Source organism: Podarcis bocagei (genome assembly GCF_964188305.1).
Source record: "Podarcis bocagei genome assembly, chromosome: 7".
NCBI classification, from domain to species: Eukaryota; Metazoa; Chordata; class Lepidosauria; order Squamata; family Lacertidae; genus Podarcis; species Podarcis bocagei.
In genome coordinates, this window is record NC_138132.1 from 88,388,130 (window position 1) to 88,407,853 (window position 19,724).

At 49.0% G+C, this 19,724-nt stretch overlaps 1 protein-coding gene across 2 annotated transcripts in view; it reads left to right on the plus strand.

Annotated features, from left to right (window-relative positions):
- The first annotated feature begins 1,224 nt into the window (after window positions 1-1,224).
- Window positions 1,225-19,724, plus strand: part of ANTXR1 (ANTXR cell adhesion molecule 1) — a 204,533-nt gene continuing 186,033 nt past the window's right edge. For both annotated transcript variants that reach the window (XR_014010299.1, XM_081203097.1), the window contains exons 1-3: window positions 1,225-1,706; window positions 15,633-15,704; window positions 19,561-19,632. Coding sequence is in view for 1 of the 2 variants with exons in the window: in XM_081203097.1 (XP_081059223.1) it covers window positions 1,555-1,706; window positions 15,633-15,704; window positions 19,561-19,632 (296 nt within the window). In the remaining variant the exon portion in view is untranslated. The remainder of the gene's footprint in view (window positions 1,707-15,632; window positions 15,705-19,560; window positions 19,633-19,724) is intronic.

Consider the following 19,724-nt stretch of genomic DNA (forward strand, 5'->3'; position numbering starts at 1 on the left):
CGAATTTTGCAGCAGGGCGAATTTTGCAAAGTAAGGAAACACAAGCTTGGGTTGTTTTTTTAAAACATACACACACACCCTGGGTTCCACACATGGAGCAGAAAAGCAGCGCTGACCCTCAGCTTTGGTGCAAAAAAGTCCTTCTTAACGGCATTGTTCATCAACATCATCAAACTTTTTATTGGCATCACATACAAACATCCAAAACAAATCAATACAGAATTTCCACTTCCCCAGCGGCACAAAACATTTGCTAAAAGAAAGGAGGCAGGGCAGTCTATCATCACATCTCTAGGTCTCCAGGGAGATCAGACGTCTGCAGTGTATTTTCGATGGCAAAAAACCAAATAGAGATATTTAGCCACTAACTTGGTGAGCTCCTGCTTGGAGCTCCACTCACTTGGTGTTTCCTGCTTGGCAGGGGGTTGGACTCGATGGCCCTTGTGGTCTCTTCCAACTTTATGATTCTATGATTCCTGAATGGCATTGTTAAACTGTGGAAGTCCCTTCCACGGGAGGCAGGTATGGCCACCAACCTGAACGGCTTTAGTTTAAAAGGGGATTCGACAAATAAATGGAGGAGAGGTCTGTTCGTGGCTACTAGCCAGGGCTCCCCCCCCCCGCCCAAGCTGGAACTCAGTTCTGGCACCAGGTGGGCACCCTTGTCATTATAAGAGAATAAAGGAGGCAATGGATGAGCCTCACCCTGGCAAAACCTCCTTCATGATCAAGGTGTCTCCCCTCGCTTTTATTGATGATAATCAGCTAAATAGTTTGAGGATCTATACAACTGTGTAACATGCAGAAAACAGCATTCTGAGAGAAATCAAAGACTGGAACTGAGGGAAGCCGGGGGTGCGGTAGGAGGAGGGAAGGAGGAAAAATGGGGGGGGGGGAATAAGGATATGTTTCTGGATAATATGTTTTGTTTTAATTTTGAATTTTTTAAAAAAGTTTTTTTTAAAAAAGAGAAGAAAGGAGGCGTACCAGCTGCTGGAAAGCACGGGAGGAAGGGGAGAGGGCTCTTGGGCTCGGATCCTGCCCGCAGGTTCCCCCCAGGCCACGTCGAGCAGAGTTTGCAGGATCCCGCCAGGATCTTGCGCGCTGCCCCGTCCTTTGTGCGTTTTCTCGCGTCCTCGGCCGCTAGATGCCGCCGTCGGGGCTCTTTTTGGGCTGGACGGCGGGGCAGGACCACCCCCACCCGGAGAGCAGCCATCCTGGGGAGGGGGAGGGAGAGCCTGCCCACATTCTCCGAGATCTGGGGCAAAGCCGGGGAGGGAAAGACCCGGGGAGAAGCCTCCGGAAGCCGCCTCTCGCCTTGCAGACGGCGGCGATGCTGCCTTGTGCGCGCTGCGAGGAGAAGCCCCTTTGAAAGGCGAGGAGGCGCCGAGCCCGCTGGGCATCATCTTCTGCAAACGGGGAGACCAGCCCTCTTTGCCTTGTGCGCGATCGTTCCCTGGGGTCTCGGCGCCGCGCAGCCCTGCATGGAGAGCGCGTGAGGAGGAGGAGGAGGAGGCGCGCAAGTGGCCCGGGGCTCGCTGGATCCTGCCCCCCATGGCTGCCCGCAAGCCGAGCCCCCCGCGCTGGGGCTGGCACGCTCTGCTCTTCGCCACGGTGCTGCTCGCCTGCGGCGGGCAAGGCAGGAGCCGGGAGGACGGCGGCGCCGCCTGCTACGGGGGCTTCGACCTCTACTTCATCCTGGACAAGTGAGTGGCTCTCGGGGGCGACCGGGAGGGAGCTTTGGGCAGGCTCTCCACCAGGTCAGGGGCATCAAAAGGCCAGCAGCTGTCTTACCCCCCACCTCCGTTTAATCAGTATTATTATTATTATTATTATTATTATTATTATTATTATTATTATTTATTAATTCCGCCCAGGGCAGGTTGAAAACCATGTAAAGCAATTTGCAATCATAAATATAAGATGGGTCTTGAAAGCTCACATCTCAGGTGTCCCAAGGCCAGCAGAAAGAGGTTTTACTTTTACCCCCACCCCCAAGGACTCTTTCCAGGTTCCTGCTGCATTTATTGCTCTAGCTTATCTCGGTTTGGGAAATGTATACAGCAGCAGCAGCAGCAGCAGCAACAGGTCCGTTTTGCAGCGATTGCAATTGGGTTGGTGATTTGTGCAGAGGTTGCCCCTTGGAACGCTCTTCTGCCATTCCCTATGTGGCTCCATGGAACTAGTGATGGCCACCGACCTAGATGGCTTTCAAGGAGGAGTGGACAAATTCATGGAGGAGGGCTTTTGGGGGCTGCTGGCCAGGATGGCTCTTCACTGCCTCCACGGTTGGCACAGTGATGCTTCTGAATCCCAGTTGCTAGAAGGCGCAGGAGGGAAGAGGACTCTTGGGCTCAGGTCTTGCTTGTGGGTTTCCTGTTGGGGCATTTGGTTGGCCGCTGTGAGAACAGAACACTGGGCTAGATGGGCCATTGGCCGGATCCAGCAGGATCTTCTTACATTCTGAAGGGAGAGAGATTCCCGTGTTTCACCTAGCAAAGCAAAGTTTGGGAAACCTTTGCAAAGGAAGTAGCTAAGGGATGCTATCTTTTTGCCCTCTGGTGTTGTTGCCACCTCTGTTTTCTCCAAGAGAGATGGAGAGGAACCTTATCCTTCCTCTCCTGAATTGATGCTCAGATTCTGGATTCTAAGGAATAAACTTGCGATTTGGCCAATGTGTTGGAAAGTGCAATTGTTGTGGCTTCTCCCCCCCCCCCCCCGCTCCATGTACGTTTCTCTCCCTTTAACTCTGAGTCACTTTTTCTTTGTTCCCAGCTAATGAAATGCACATTTTCTCCCTTTGCTGCTTTCTCTTGCTTAATAGTGTCCAGAGATGATATAAAATGCTTACTCATGTTATTTACCCCACAGCTGACTCGATGCCATTGTGTTTACATAAGAGGCTTACGGTTGCGTTTACAATATTTGTCCAGCTGTGCGGGTGCCCAAGAATAGAGGGACAGGACTTTTGGCAACATTAATAGAAGTAGGCATGTCATAAGATGGGGAGGGCAAAACCCAAACAAAAGGCCCCATCTAGGCCTGGATCCAAAAAGCTGCTCTCACGGCCCCAAGAGGCTGGGCATGGGCCTTGTGGAAGTTTTAATTTTCCTTCCTCAAAGAGCAGACCCTTTCACACATGGAGCATCTCCTCAGTTTCAAAATAGGTTTGTTTGTTTATTTGTTGCTTATAAATATAAATCCCCACCTTTTTCTCCAGGAAGCTCAAGGTAGCACACCTGGCTCTCCCTCCCTCCTCATTTAATCCCCACAACAGCCTGGCAAGGTAGGGTTGGGCTGAGAGGCAGCGACTGGGCCCATTGTCACAACCGGTGAGCTTCCTTTCTGAGTGGGGATTTGACCTCTGATCTCCCAGGTCCAAGTCCAACACTCTAACCACTATGCAACACTGCACCTTGTGGTTTTCCAACGTGGTCTGGAGTGGGTGCACTCTGAGAAGGGCAAGCTCACTGCGGAGATCTTGCTGTCTCAGTCTTTTTTTAAAAATATATTTTTATTAAGTTTTCATATTTTTCTTTTTTCCTTTGTCACATTCATATCAAATCATATCATCACATGCAACTTTGCTCATACCGAGCCTCGACTTCCTCCCTCTTAGCATTTCTACATCATCCTGTTTACCTTCTTACTTAAAAAATATTACTTTAGTATTTGTAAATCAGTTTCAAAAATTATCATTACAAAATATTTTAAATCAAACCTGCAAACGTTCTCAAATGTTTACAATGTTCTTTCATATATTGTATAAATTTACTCCAGTTCTTTTCAAACAATTGATCACGCTGGTTTCGGATCTTCCCCATCAGCTTTGCCAGTTCTGCATATTCAATCATTTTTATCTGCCATTCTTCCAAAGTTGGAAGTTCCTGCTCCTTCCATTTCTGGGCTAAAAGTGTCCTTGCAGCCGTGGTAGCATACATAAACATATTTAAGTCTACTTTTGGAATTTCTTCCCCCACAATACCCAATAGAAAAACCTCCGGTTTTTTAATAAAAGTATATTTAAAAATCTTTTTCAGTTCATTATATATCATATCCCAGTAGGCTTTAACTTTACTGCACGTCCACCACATATGGAAGAAATTCCCTTCCTTCTCCTTGCATTTCCAGCATGCCTTATCTTGAGTTCTATACATTTTAGCAAGTTTAAAAAGATAAAGGTAAAGGACCCCTGACAGTTAAGTCAAATACTATCTATACATCATCTTCATTAAATTTTCCTTAAGTGCTGTACCTGCAGTAAATTTAATTGTTTTTGTCCATAATCTTTCCCACTTATCGAATTCAATATTATAACCATAATATTGCTGTCCCAGTCTTTAAAAATCTATCTCATTGGTCACATTTTTATTTGGCCCTTCTCCGAAGTCAGAGCTTAGGGTGGCACAGGGGAGGGCTGTTATGTTCTCCTCCCAGCGAGGAAGGGCCAGGCTGGCAGAGTAGTGGGAAAGAGGGAGGGAAATGGGTCCCGATCACCCACGGGACTCCGCAGGCTGGGATTCTTCCTGATGTGATTCTTGCGTTCCACGTTGGCGCTCTTCTTGAGCTGGCCATTTTCACATTGAAAATGCTTCCTGAGAGCCATATGGCAAGACCCTGGACTCCTTTGGCCTAGAAAGGGCATTGGAACAGCCAAGGAAAAGAAATGGAAAATGGCCAACACCTCCCCTTCTGAATGTTGTCATTCGGTTACTGGAGCAATGGGTCTCAGCCGCCCAGCCTGGGGTGGCAGGAGAACTGGAGTGGGAGGGAAATTGCTTGCAGGCTGCGTTCAAACACATGCTTGCTTCTCAAAGTGGACAAGCTTAGTTGCTGGTCCAGGATGCCAAGCCGAGAGCCCCCAGAATGGCCACTGGGGGGGGAGGGAGACCCCCGAGGGAAACAAAATCACATGCCCCTTCAGAAAATGAGGAGAAAGCCGCTCCAGTTTCCTGCTTTAAAACGCAAGGGCTGCCTCCAGCTTCTTGTGCTGGCCGCTTTAATTTGGGTCTAATATTTCTTCTGGAGTGCCAAGTTTCATGGGATGGGGAAGGGAAGGCCACAAGGGTGATGAGGATTGCAGATTGCTCGCACTTTCTGAGAGAGCAGAGTCGGGCCCGAATGTGCTCTCTGCCAGGGAACCCAAAACGCTTCCTGGGCCCGGTGTAACTCTGCCCAATTAATAGGGCATTTATTGACTATAAGTATGGTACGGCTGCATGGGGTATAATGCGTTCAGCTGTAGCCGCCTCACCTCCAGAAAGATATCGTAGAATTGGAAAAGGTGCAGAAAAGGGAAACCAAAATGATCCGGGGATGGAATAACACTTTTGCGAAGAAAGGTGGCAGAATTTGGGACTTAAAGGCTTAGGGAAGAGGCCACATGAGAAAGTTTATAAAATTATACATGACTTTCGAAGGTTGTCAGGGGCCTAGTTGTTGCTGATTTTACTACTGGGTTGTTTAAGGGGGCATGTAATTGGTGGTGTGTTAGCCAGGGCATTTGGGTGTCTTCTAGTTTGTCTTGTATTTCTTGTGTTGATAAGGGTTTGTTATTTTTGTAGAAGACTGTTAGGCGGTATAAGTCTTTGGCTTGCCAGGTTTTTATCTGGAGGTTTTGTGCTGCCTGATGGAATAATGGGTGGCGTGCCAGGGGAATTAGTGGGGATGGGGTTGGGAACAGTTTACCTACTTCTGCTTTCCATGCTTTAAGCATGGTCTGTGTGAACCTGTTTATTGTTGTGGGGATTTCCCTCGGTTTGTTTGGGAGGAATGGGTCTTCTGTGGTGCAGGTATTTTCAATTGTGTCCCTCTCCAGGTGCACTCACCATGCCCCCCGCCACCTCTTCCCCCTTTTCTTCCTAACATAACACTAATGTCTCAACAAATGAACCTGATCTGTAGAAAATGTAACTTGAAAAAACAACAACCAAGAAATCTTTAAAATAAAATAAAAATATGTTTTTTAAAAAAGAAATTATACATGGCTTGGAGAAAGTGGAGAGGGGAAGGTTTTTTTCTTGCTCTGTCATAACATGACAGCCCACAGACATCCTTGGAAGCTGGAAGATTCAGGACAGGTAAAAGAAAGGGCTTATTTGTGTAGCACTTAGTCAATCTATGGGTGGCGCTGTGGTCTAAACCACTGAGCCTAGGGCTTGCCGATCAGAAGGTCAGTGGTTCGAATCCCCGCAATGGGGTGAGCTCCCGTTGTTCGGTCCCTGCTCCTGCCAACCTAGCAGTTTGAAAGCACGTCAAAGTGCAAGTAGATAAATAGGTATTGCTCCGGCGGGAAGGTAAACGGCGTTGGCTCCCAGTACGTTTCCGAGCACAATTCAAAGTGTTGGTGCTGACCTTTAAAGCCCTAAACGGCCTCGGTCCAGTATATCTGAAGGAGCGTCTCCACCCCCATCGTTCTATCCGGACACTGAGGTCCAGCACCGAGGGCCTTCTGGCGGTTCCCTCACTGCGAGAGGCCAAGTTACAGGGAACCAGGCAGAGGGCCTTCTCGGTAGTGGCACCCACCCTGTGGAACGCCCTCCCACCAGATGTCAAAGAGAACAACAACTACCTGACATTCAGAAGACATCTGAAGGCAGCCCTGTTCAGGGAAGTTTTTAATATGTGACATTTTAGTGTATTTTTCATCTTTGTTGGAAGCTGCCCAGAGTGGCTGGGGTACAAATAATAAATTATTATTATTATTATTATTATTATTATTATTATTATTATTATTCCGTGCGCTGCTCTGGTTCGCCAGAAGCAGCTTAGTCATGCTGGCCACATGACCCGGAAAAACTGTCTGCGGACAAACGCGGGCTCCCTCGGCCTGTAAAGCGAGATGAGCGCCGCAACCTCAGAGTCGTCCGTGACTGGACTTAACTGTCAGGGGTCCCTTTACCTTTACCTTTGACTAAAGTATGGAACTCTCTCTCATGCAGGATGCAGGGATGGTCACCAACTTCGATGGGTTTCAAAGAGGAAAAGGGCCACTGTCCTTGCTTTGCCTCTTCAGTTTGTAGAGTCTCAGCCGCTTCGCCTGAGGTGGAAGGAGAACGGGTGGAAGGGCTTCTGGGCAAATGGCAGGTGATGGGCTCTCCTTCCTTGGAGGTTTTTAAGCAGAGGTTGAATGGCCGTCTGCCATGGATTGGTCTAGAGCAGTGGTGGTGAACCTATGGCACGCATGCCAGAGGGGGCACTCAGAGCCCTCCCTGTGGGTACACGCGCCGTCCCCCCAGCACAGAGCTGGCAGAAGGCAAGAGCAGCACGTCGAATCCTCAGCTCAACTTGGGCCATGTGAGCGGCGGGTCAGCGCAGGAAACTGCATGGAAGGAGCGGGATGTGATGCCCATCAGGGTGCCAGCTCTCTCCAAAACAGGGGTTGCAACTATTCTTTGCCCTGAGTTCATTGCGTTCAATTGCGCTGAGGTTTCGGATACTGCAAAGCAGGACAGCAAAGAGCCGAAATCCCCAAACTGGCCCATCTGCTGCAGTGCCTTTAGGGCTCCTTTTGCTCAGCTGCTTCACACAAGATGCCCAGACCAAGATGGCACACTCGTGGCCAGGGAGGCGCAAAGGGAAAGGCCAGGTGGGGCACTGGTCCCATTTGGATACATAACGCTATCCCCAAGCAGGTGCTCATGTTGTTTTCAGAGGCTGGGCGTGGATCCTGGGACTTGTGTCCGAGTAGAAGCGCTTCGGATGCGGCGCCGGGTGTGTGTGTGCAAAACCAAGCCATAACCCCCAGGGCGCACGTTTTCCCTTGCGGAGCCTCCGCTGTGGGTGATAAATACCTTTGTGGCACTTTGTGATAAATAAATATGGCTGTTGCCATAGCCGCGGGTCACCTCTCCAGCCGGGAGAGGCTGCGAGCGGCTATGGCAATACCCCCACCTCCCGCAAAAGCCCACAGGAGCCGCGCACCCTTTAAGGAGCGCACGGCTCCTGTGGGGTTTTCTACAAGGAGGGAGAAGGGACTGACTGGCCGCATCAGACCCTTGTCCCTCCTGAGGAAAAGTCCGCAAGAGCCGTGTGGAGTTTGTGTGCGGCTTTTGGGGGCTTTCCCTGCCTGCCTCCCCCCTGCATTCACTCCATAGGACGCATACACATTTCCCCTTCATTTTTGGAGGGGGGAAAGTGTGTCCTATAGAGCGAAAAATACGGTAAGAGGGTTTGGGGGGTTGCAGTTTGGGCACTCGGTCTCTAAAAGGTTCGCCATCACTGGTCTAGAGGATCTTTGGGGGTCCCTTTGAACTCTCCAATTCTGTGAGGCAGCAATGGTTCTGAATACCAGTTCTGGAAACCACAGGAGGGGAGAGTGCTCTTTTGCTCAAAGCATGCTTTTGCAGGTTTCCCACAGGCCTCTGGTCGGCCACTGTGAGATGAGGATCCTGAGCCAGATGGGATATTGGCCTGATCCTGCAACCTCTTCTGGCGTTCTTGTGTTGAAACGAATCAGAACGAATGCTCATTAAACAGGCCCTCTGGAAGGGCCCCCCCTCTCTCTTGTAAATAGGGCAGCTTCCGGTGGGACTAGAGTCTGCATTACCAGAGGCATGGAGGGCTGTCTTCAGTTGACAGGAATATGGAGAGGGGAGGGGAGAGAAATGGCAAGCAGTTGAGTCAAACGGCAAATGCTATTTGACCCTCTTGTTTACCATTTCCTCCCGCATCTGTATGTCTCTGCCAGCTGTGGATAACTCTTCATCCACAAATGCTGCTGCTGCCATAACGCTCCTTTGTCACGAAAGTGCTCTAGGACTCTCTAATGTGGTTTCTCCAATATTTTAATATGAGATGCCCAGAGAAGTTTGCTTTGCTTATTTATTTACCAGCAAGATTTACATGCCCCTTAATCAAAAACACCTCTGAGCAGTATACATAAAACAATAATACATACAAGAAAATACCAATAAAAGCAAACTTTGAAATCAAGCAGAAATAGAATTTTTCCAAGTATGGACAAACCGAGCAGTTTTAAAACAAAGATTCATAAATTTGGATAGGGTTGCCTAAACAAAAAAGAAAAACCCAGTCTGATTGCTATAGACCGGCCTCCCCACCCTGAAGGCCTCCAGATGTTTAGGAAGACTCCCATCAGTACCAGCTGGCACAGCCATGGGATGCAGGGGCTCATGGGAGTTGAAGTCCAAAACATCTGGAGGGCACCAGGTTGGGGAAGGCTGATACAGACCAAGTGGACCTCCAGGCGTTATACAGCCTCCATCACACCTGACCATTTGGCAGGATGGGTGGAGGCTGATGGGAGAAAGAGGCCAGCAACATCTGGAAGACCCCAGAGTTTCCTGCCCTCACTCTGGACCACCTGGTAGTGTAGCTGTTGTGTGTAGCGGTGCTTTCACAACTGAGGCTAAAGCAGGGTTTTAGTTTTTAAAAATGAGTATTTTGGGTTGGGCATTTTTTTTAAAAAAACCCTACATCTTTGAGTGAAATGTGAACCCTCCAATGACATTGAATGTGGCAGATTTGAGTTTAAAACGTGTCTGTTCCTACATTGCAGTGGGTGAGATTCGATGGGCCTTTGGACCCCTTCCAACCCTGCAGTTTTATGATCCTTCCATTTTCCATGCCACATAACTGCAGTTTTTTTGGTGTCACTTCTTCGAGGCTATTTGAAAGCTGCTTTTGTGAGATCTGGGACTGCAGTGAATGGAGCTGCCTCTACTCTGTGAAGTTGATTGTGAATGTCTGCATTGAGTTCCCCTTTCATTCATGTCCCTCCATTCATCTTTGTTGTCATGCTACCTCATTTTTGTTCTTTCATTCTCCCCCCCCCCCCTGCTAAAAATAACCTCCTTGGGATCTTCATCATCCAGACCTGTATCATGCACAGTCTGCCTCCTGCCACTCAGCTATGGAGTCACCATGTGTCCTCCTTTACAGGATGATTATCCTCTTTTCATGGCTAGCTTCATAATGCAGGATGGCACTGTGGTCTAAACCACAGAGCCTAGGACTTGCTGATCAGAAGGTCAGCGGTTCGAATCCCCACGATGCAGTGAGCTCCCATTGCTCTGTCCCAGCTCCTGCCAACCTAGCAGTTCAAAAGCACACCAGTGCAAGTAGATAAATAGATGCCGCTCCAGCGGGAAGGTAAACGGCATTTCCGTGCGCTCTGGCTTCCATCAGAGTGTCCTGTCATGCCAGAAGCAGTTTAGTCATGTTGGCCACATGACCCAGAAAACTGTATGTTGACAAATGCCGGCTCCCTCAGCCTGAAAGCGAGATGCGCACCCAAACCCCATAGTCGCCTTGGACTGGACTTAACTGTCCTGGGGTACTTTACTTTTTTTTACCATATAATGAGCCAAGTTTAGGCAGATGCTTCAGGGGAAAGTGAGAGGGGTGGCAGGTTTGGATCAGGTTCCTAGCTCATTTCCCTCTCTGGAGGGGCAACCGCCCTCGCCGAAAGGATTCACCCAACAATCCCGTGCCTGATCCTTCCAGCCGCCATTGGCTGGTGGCAGAGATGGCTGCATCTCCTGCCCCCCGATGGGGCTGTGTGTGCGCAGCTGCTGGCGCATTCTCCTAAACGGCAAATAAACAAACCGAGTTAGTGCATAAGCACTGGGACACCACTGGCTTCCCTCTCCCCGTCATGCGCTTGTGCAGACAATGTTCTTGCACAGGCAGTCCAAGATGGCGGCAGCTTGTGCCCTGTTCTGGCTGATGGCTGCAGCCGCTGCCAGTGCCAGAGGAACTGGGTGGGCAGCGTAGAGGCTTGGCTGAGGCTACAGGCATGGCACCTGGCCCAGTTGCTGAGCATGGATCCCACCTCTCCTCTCATGCCCGCTGTTATGTAGTGTAGTTTCACCCTGGGCCAACAGGGGGATACTGTATATAGTTTTCACTCAGGTCTGTAGATAGTTTTCACTCAGGTCCGCGGCAGTTAGTTTAGGCGGGAACTCTGAGCTGTTGTGGTTACAATGTTGACAGCCGGCTGCCTATAAATACTGGCCGGCTGAGCTGTTCGCAGTCAGTTCTATTCCAGCTTATCTTAATAAAGAGCTACTTGAAGAAATCGCTGTGCCGGCTGCTATGTCAACCCACTACTTAATACCCGCAGCTTGGAAGCAGCTTTGGTGAGGGTGCACGTGGCCTAAGACCCTCTGTAGGAGTGAGACGTGGTCGGAGGAGCCATTGGGTTCGCCTCGCGTGGCAAAATGTCTTGGGCCGGCCCTGCCTCTCTTTGAAAGGTTGTCAGAGAGCTGTTGTCCTCTTGAAGGGCTGTGTGATCCAAGCTTGCTCTGAAGATGAAGGATCACCAGAAGGAAGAGCTTCGGGTTTGACTTTGCCCATTCATACAGTCTACTGAGCAGACCTGCAGTTTGTAAGGCAGTGAGAGGCCATTTCAGGTTAGAGTCTCATGGTTAGACCAGCTGTTTTAAGAGGCAGGACATAAGGAGTGGCCCATCTAGTCCAGAATCCTGTTCTCACAGCAGCCAACCAGATACCTCTGTAGGGATATGCACAAGCAGGATTAGCGCACAAGAGCAACGCTCCTCTCCGGTGGTGTCCTTCTGAACTGATGTTCAGAAAGGTTACTGCCTGCCTCCAACTGTGGAGCCATCCTGGCTAATAGCCATCAAATTTTCCGCCATGAATTTGTCCCATCCTCTTTGAAAGCCATCTAGGTTGGCGGTCATCACTGCTTCCTGTGGGAGTGAGTTCCATAGTTTAACAATGTGCTGCATGAGGAACAACTGTTTTTTTAATCTGTCCTGAATCTTCCAACTTTCTGTTTCACTGGAGTTCTAGTTTTATGAAAGAGGGCAAAACTATTTTCTTTCTCCAGTGCATGCTTAATTTTACAAACCTTTTCTCTAGGAGTTTCCTCACAGGGAGTCCCTCTATTTACTTTTGGTTGACCTTTTGTGAACCTTCGTGGCGATTCTGAACTGAGGGAGTTTTTGGTGGGTTTTTTCTTTTTCTTTTCGTGTTTCTACTTTCAACTCTTGCCTCTAGAAGGGAAAGAAGCCGCCCTCCTTGCAAAGAAAGGGGATTTATTTATTTAAATTCCTTTCTGCTGGCCTTCAACATCGCGGTGGCAGCACTTTCCTGTGCGAGGAGGCGTGTGGGAAGGTCTCACGGAAAAAAGAGCTGTAATTTTAGATGTTTGGATTCTTGTTCCGAGGGGAGACGAAAAGCTGGAGGATGTACTTATGTGGCGAATTTAAAAAGTGGTGTGTAACTGAGACAGGCTCCTTCCAAACCACCAAGAACGCAGAAGCCTCTTGTCTAGCGGGTCCCTGAGTCGCAGCAGCAGAGCCGAAAAGGGAGCTCCTTCCGAGCTTCGGGGAGCTCTATAGAGCTGGACCAGGGCAGGGATTCCTTCTCTAGACCATGGAAAATAGACCTGTGTCTCTAAACGCAATGGCTGCTCCTCAGCTGCCTCTCTCTAAAGGGGAAAAATGTAGTAACTGCTGCCTTGAGAGATCTCTCAACTGCTATGAGTTCCCGAGGCCAGGATCAGGCAGGATTTTTCAGTGTTCCACCCTCAGCAACCCAACGCCAGAAAATGATTTCAGACCTCCTGTAGGCAGGCATTTGGACGTTTGACCCAACAAATACAATTATTACCGTTATCCATTGGCTTAGCTAACCGTATTTATAACCCTTGGATAACTCAAAGGAGTTTTCAGCAGCTGGACAATGTTTCCAAAATTTCACCAGCGTTTTAGTGCACCGTTTCTCTTAGCACATGTAGCTGTGTGTACAATTTTGCCTGATCTCTATACTCTTTTGCAAGCAGATCTGCATAATTCAGTGCGCCTTTGTAGGTCATTTTCACTGACATGTGCACTTCCAACGCACACTTTCCCTTAACACACACGTTTTGGTTGGAGAACTCTGTCACAAAATTCAGAGCAGGTTGGATTTGGAAGGACAGCTGCATTTCAGTTCACGTATTGTTTTGAAAATTCAAAATGAGGCAGACTTGCATTAAAATGTGAACAGAACCACATTTCTCACTCACCTACCCACCCCTAACTCTTAATATCCTGGCTTGGGGGCAGCTCATTCTCTGACACTAAATTTTGAGAGGCAGGCGGCTAAGAAAGGTGTCCAGAAGCCTTTGCCCCTGTTTCCAATCTTACCTTAGCCAGAAATTCACAAATGGCAGCTGGCAAATAGAGTAAGACATCTGGTGTCCTGCCTCATTTACAATATGGGCATATTACTGAACTGTCGTCGAGGATTCTTGAGATGGGGCTTCCTCAGTGATGGCACCCAGGTTGTGAGAAATCCATATTCTGGGAGATTTTACTCAGGGCCACACCTGGGTGGCTTTTAGGGTTAGGGGCAAAACAGCATTTAGTTTAGAGAGAAGGTAAGAGAGAGGGGACATGATAGAAGTTTATAAGATTATGACTGGCATGGAGATGGTGGATAGAGAAGAGTCTTTCTCCCTCTTTCATAATGCTTGAACTTGTGGGTATCCAAGGAAGCTGGATGTTAGAAGATTCAGGACCGATCAAAGAAAGTACTTCTTAATGCAGCCTTATTGTTGTTGGTATATTTATTTATACTCTGCCTTTTCCCCTGATGGGACTCAAGGCAGCTTACAGATAAAAACAGGAATCACTAGGAACCTAAGACAAATCAATCAATAAAATACAATTAAACACTGATAGAATTAAAACTATATCCATATATAAAATCTGTAAAACGCATCAATAGTTACAATAAATGATAAACTATGGAACTTGCTCCCACAGGAGGCAGGGGTGGCAACCAACCTCAATGGCTTTCAAAGCAGAATCCTGCTTAGGGCTAGCTTAAGCATATGTGGCCCTGGGGTGCAAAGATCTGCCCAGTGCGCCCCTCCCCTGTTGCCCAGTCCCAGGCGCACAGGAGGATGGAGCTGGCCAGCCGGCTGGCTCGGTCACCCCTGAACTCATGGCATAGAGCTGCCCGCAGCAGAAGAGCCTGGCATGGTGCTCTGACAGACGCGCAGACTCTTTCCTGGACTCAATTCTCTTTTTTTTAATAAAATATTTATTAAAGTTTCACAAATTATACAGACAAACACAACAATATAAACAAACACAAACAAAAAAAAGAACAAGTATAATTTCAAACCCTTATTTTCTTATAACTTACTTCTCCGACCTCCTCATACCTCCCCTTTCTGCATTCCAATTTCAAATTTTAATTCAGCAAATCCTCACCCTTAAATATATCTAATTTTTAACCTTTCTTTTCTTTTAACTTAATCCTTACAACTGTAATCCACTTAATTTCTAAACCAGCATCATTCTAACATTCATTAATTTTGCAATGTTTCTTAAGATAGTTCTTAAATTTCTTCCAATCTTCTTCCGCCGTCTCTTTTCCCTGGTCTCGGATTCTGCCAGTCATTTCTGCCAGTCCCATATAGTCTATCACCTTCATTTGCCATTCTTCCAAGGTGGGTAGGTCTTGTGTCTTCCAATACTTTGCGATGAGTATTCTTGCTGCTGTTGTAGCATACATAAAGAATGTTCTGTCTTTCTTTGACACCAATTGGCCGGCCATGCCCAGGAGAAAGGCCTCTGGTTTCTTAGGGAAAGTACATTTAAATACCTTTTTCATTTCATTATATATCATTTCCCAGAAAGCCTTAATCTTTGGGCACGTCCTGGACTCAATTCTCGGGCCCTGGACTCTCGGCCTCGTGCCCCTGATAGCCTGGCGCCTGCACCCCTAGTGCCTATGGGTAAGATGGACCTGATTCTGCTTAAGAGCTTCCCTGTGGGCATCTGGCTGGCCACTGTGGGAGCAGGATGTTGGTTTAGATGTATTCTTGCATGCTTTTGACCTAAGCAATATTTTAAGGTGTTCTCTTTCATGTTTCATGGTGTGCTACTTTCGTCTAGCACAACAGTGTTCCAATGTTTCAAAAAGTTTTGCCAGTGGAACCAGTGAACCACTAAGGGACATTAACCTGGCGCTACAGTGGATGCAGCCCTATCTAACTTTCTCCCTAATGCTACTGAACTGTTTCTCACTTAGAACAGATTTGTTTCCTCAGGGCCGGCCCACCCATGAGGCAAAATGAGATACTCGCCTCAGGTGGCAGGATCCACCAGGGCAGCAGATCCTGGTGTTGAGTCCCACCCCCACCCCCTAATAGAGATCTTCCCTGACCCCTTCTTACCTGGCATGGAGGGAGTCACCATTTTGGGGTCTGCCTTAGGTGCCAAAATGTCTTGAGCCGGCCCTGGTCTCCCTTTTCCTAATTGAAATCAGCTGAAAATCTCTGTGCAGTGACAGAGCCCATCTCAAAGCTGTGTGGGGATGCTGATCAGAGGCAGCCCTTGTGTGATTTGTGTAGTGCCAAGTTAAAGGTCCAGTGCTGCAGTTATTTATCCTTGTCAAGGAACAGTCCCCAGGGCTCACCTGGAAGATCTATCATCTGCATGGGCCTTTCGAAAGCAACACATGAAATACGGGCATTTCCCTTCCCCCTCTCCCTTCAAGAAACTGCGAAAGGCATTTTGAACGGGAGATCAGCTTTGAACCTGATGAGCTCCACAGATGTCCAGATGAACCAAACCTTAATAAAGCAGCAGCAACCTAAATGTTTCTGTAATTAAACCAATATTGCCTGGAATGATTTTCTTTTCCAGATCAGGAAGCGTCTTGCACCACTGGAATGAAATCTACCACTTTGTGGAACATCTGGCCCACAAATTTATAAGGTAAGAAATTTGGCTGATAGTAGAAGGTTGATTTCAAGGAGGTTAAGTGTGATTAGGCTTCGGACGTGCATGTTTACTCGGAAGTAAGTTCCACTATGTTCAATGGGGCTTAAAGGTAAAGGGTAAAGGGACTCCTGACCATTAGGTCCAGTTGTGGACGACTCTGGGGTTGCGGCGCTCATCTCACTTTACTGGCCGAGGGAGCCGGCGTACAGGTTCCAGGTCATGTGGCACCATGACTAAGCCGCTTCTGGCGAACCAGAGCAGCGCATGGAAACGCTGTTTACCTTCCTGCCGGAGCGGTCCCTATTTATCTACTTGCACTTGGACGTGCTTTCAAACTGCTAGGTTGGCAGGAGCAGGGACCGAGCAACGGGAGCTCACCCTGTCACAGGGATTCAAACCGCCGACCTTTTGACCGGCAAGCCCTAGGCTCTGTGGTTTAACCCATAGTGTCACCCGCGTCCCTCAATGGGGCTCAGTCCCAGGTAAAAATGTCCTTTTGTTTTTCTGAGTAAACATGCATGGAATCATGGAATCAGGCCTTCATGTCTAATTGTGGATTATACCAGAGGAGAATCAAGTTCTTTCATCTCTCTTGGCTTCAGTTGGGCTTGTCCTTTTGATTCTCCATAACATCACAGCTGAGAAGAATTCATTGAGCAAATTCACAATTTAACTTGGTTGTGGGAGGGAACCCTCTAGCAGTGGCGTAGCGTGGGGGGTGCCAGGGGTGCCGGCCGCACCGGGCACAACATTGGGGGGGGCGCGTTTGGCCGGCCCTTCGCAAGACAAAAGTCCATAGGGAAATCTCCGGGACAGCGGGGAAGCACAGCGCGTCTTCCCCACTGTCCTCGGACCTCCTCCGAAGGCTGGCGGTGGGGCAGAGAGACCTCCTCCCACCGCCAGCCTTCGGAAGGCTGCTCTGAAGCCTGGCGGCGGGAGGAGGGCTCTCCGCCCCACCGCCAGCCTTCGGAAGGCTGCTCCGAAGCCTGGCGGCGGGAGGAGGGCTCTCCGCCCCACCGCCAGCCTTCGGAAGGCTGCTCCGAAGCCTGGCGGCGGGAGGAGGGCTCTCCGCCCCACCGCCAGCCTTCGGAAGGCTGCTCCGAAGCCTGGCGGCGGGAGGAGGGCTCTCCGCCCCACCGCCAGCCTTCGGAAGGCTGCTCCGAAGCCTGGCGGCGGGAGGAGGGCTCTCCGCCCCACCGCCAGCCTTCGGAAGGCTGCTACGAAGCCTGGCGGCGGGAGGAGGGCTCTCCGCCCCACCGCCAGGCTTCGGAAGGCTGCTCCGAAGCCTGGCGGCGGGAGGAGGGCTCTCCGCCCCACCGCCAGCCTTCGGAAGGCTGCTCCGAAGCCTGGCGGCGGGAGGAGGGCTCTCCGCCCCACCGCCAGCCTTCGGAAGGCTGCTACGAAGCCTGGCGGTGGGGTGGAGAGACCTTCTCCCCGCGCCAGCCTTCAGATGGCTGTCCTGAAGACTTGTGGTGGGAGCAGTGGCGTAGCGTGGGGGTGCAGGGGGGGCCTGCCGCACCTGGCGCAACATCGGGGGGGGGGCGTGGAAGAGACTCGAGTGCTAAAATCCATGGGTTAGGGGGCGCAAATTACTTGCCTTGCCCCGGGTGCTGAGAACCCACGCTACGCCACTGCCCTCTAGTTTGTTTTGCCTTGAGCTTTCCTTTTGCCTTGCATTGGATCCTGTTTAATTAAAAGAAGGGAGCATAATTTATAATACAGAATGAATTCCAAAATGGATCCTTTCCTTCTGTATTTTCATGAACAAGGTATCTTAAGGCTCCACGCTGACCAAAATAAATCAATTCATTCATTCTAAGGGTTCCTCTCTCCATCTCATTAAATACTTTGTTTTTGGTTTTGGTTTTTAAAAACCAGGGAAGGTATACTTCTAGCCCTTGTGTTATGTTTTTCTAGATCACTGGTTCCCAAAGTGGGGGGTAGGATTACTGGGGGTGGCGCTCAGAAGCACGTTAATCACTTATTTACGATTGACTGGCCTGGATCCTAGAGTGAAGCACTTTCCTTGCTTCCTACTTTTATTGCTTTCAGAGCTATTTCCTCGGGTTACATTTGTTTGTATTTATGATTCTGAGTTGCCACAGTTCACAAGATAGCAGTTATTGGAACAGCTGCTGATTTTCTTAATAATTTGTCACTGTACATCAGTGGTGGGTGAAGGTTTATACATGTTTGATAAATCACTACAGAGAAATATTTTATGCTCTTAAATTTCCTTCATCCTTCTGTTTTTGTTAATAAGAATTTGGGGAGAAATTCATGCAATATTCTTGGCTGGATTTTGTTGTGTTATTATCTTCCTTAGTGGGCCACGCAAGCCGCTGTTCTGAATAATGCTATTTATAGGGTTAGGGCAGGGGTTACTGCGGATGAGTTCATGGAACCAAGGGAATGGCAACCAGATAAAGTTTGGGAACCACTGCTTCAGAGTCTAGAAGCACTTCAGGCTTGCATAGCTGTGCACAGAAGCCTGACAACCAGCCATAGCTGTCAACCGTCCCTTATTTGGTGGGAAACTCCCTTATTCCAGCGCCATGTCCCGCTGCTGTCCCTTATTGATGATGTCCCTTAAATTTCCCGGGTTTGATGCTCGCCCGGCTCGGGAGGGAAGCAGCGGCTCGGGGTCCTACGCCGCGAGGTCCTACGCCGTCGTCCTGGCGCGAGGAGTTACATCAGCCCTTCCCCACCCGAGGGGGGGAGGGAGAGAGACTCTCGCCCACGCTGCCCGCGAGCCCGGAGGCAGCAGCGGTGGTAGCAGGTGAGGAGGCGGCCTGAGAGAGGAGGAAGAGGAGGGGATGGGGAGGGACACAAAAGGGCGGCGCCGCAACCACCTCATACCGGATTGACAGCATCTTTCAATCCTACCAATGTATCTAACTCTTTACAATAGCAAAATCCCTTATTTGGGCTGCTGATCCCTTATTTTCGAAGCTACTGGTCCCTTATTTTCAAATCTGTGTTGACAGCTATGCAACCAGCTGATCTTTGGCACTGTGTGAGGGGCTGCGCAAGCACCAGCAAAACTTCTTTTGGCTCAGCTATGCCTCTTCACCTGTCCCACCCGTGATGTCATAGATTACATCATCTGTGGGGCAGGTGGGCGTGGCTAGTTAGGCCCTGCAAGCTCAGTTGGTTCCCCACCGGCTTTTGACCTATGCTACAAACCAACAAGTTGCCATGGTGTTCTCCAAAGGAACCTGCAAGATCACCTTACCTCATATCCACCCACTGGACTGCTTCAATCAGTGGAAATGGTTTCAGGTGCCCCTTAATACCTGTTCCCTATTAGTAAGAACCTTTTAGTGTGGCAGTTGGTGTGGCAGCACCAACACTTCGGAACTCCCTGCCTCTTGATACCAGACAGGCACCTTCACCTTACTCTTTTCAGCGCCTGCTAAAAGCATAATTGTTTAGACAATCGATCCAGATGTTTAGAAAGTTGATGCAGGTCTTAATCTGTTTTCTGTCTATTGTTATTTTAACTTTTTTGAGCGTATTATTTTTTTCATTTTTCTTAGTGATGAGTTCGTTGTCTTATCTTTTTCATAAGCAGCTTTGTTTTTCTACAGTCAAGTGGTCTGTATATTTTACGAAATAAATAAATAAACATACGGAAATATTTCTGACGGGTGCCAAAAAGAATACAGCGAAGACCGCTGCCTGATATCAATAGGCAGGGAGTTCCAGAGAGCAAAAGATTGTTATTTTTTCAGTTCCAGCCCTAGATGGTTCAGAAATGATCCCTGGGTGGGTCCCAAACTCCTTACGCTCATGTTTGTCCATGGTGAACCGAAGTGTGGATTGTAACTCTTGTGTTCCCTTTTTCTAGCCCCCAGCTGAGGATGTCTTTCATTGTTTTCTCAACCAGAGGCTCAACTCTGATGAGGCTCACTGAAGACAGGTAAGAGGAAGTCGGGAAGGCAAGGGTGGTGGTGGGCTGCAAATGCCTGAGGCTTGTGCATCGTGCACACCAGGCTTTGCAAGGCCAGGAGC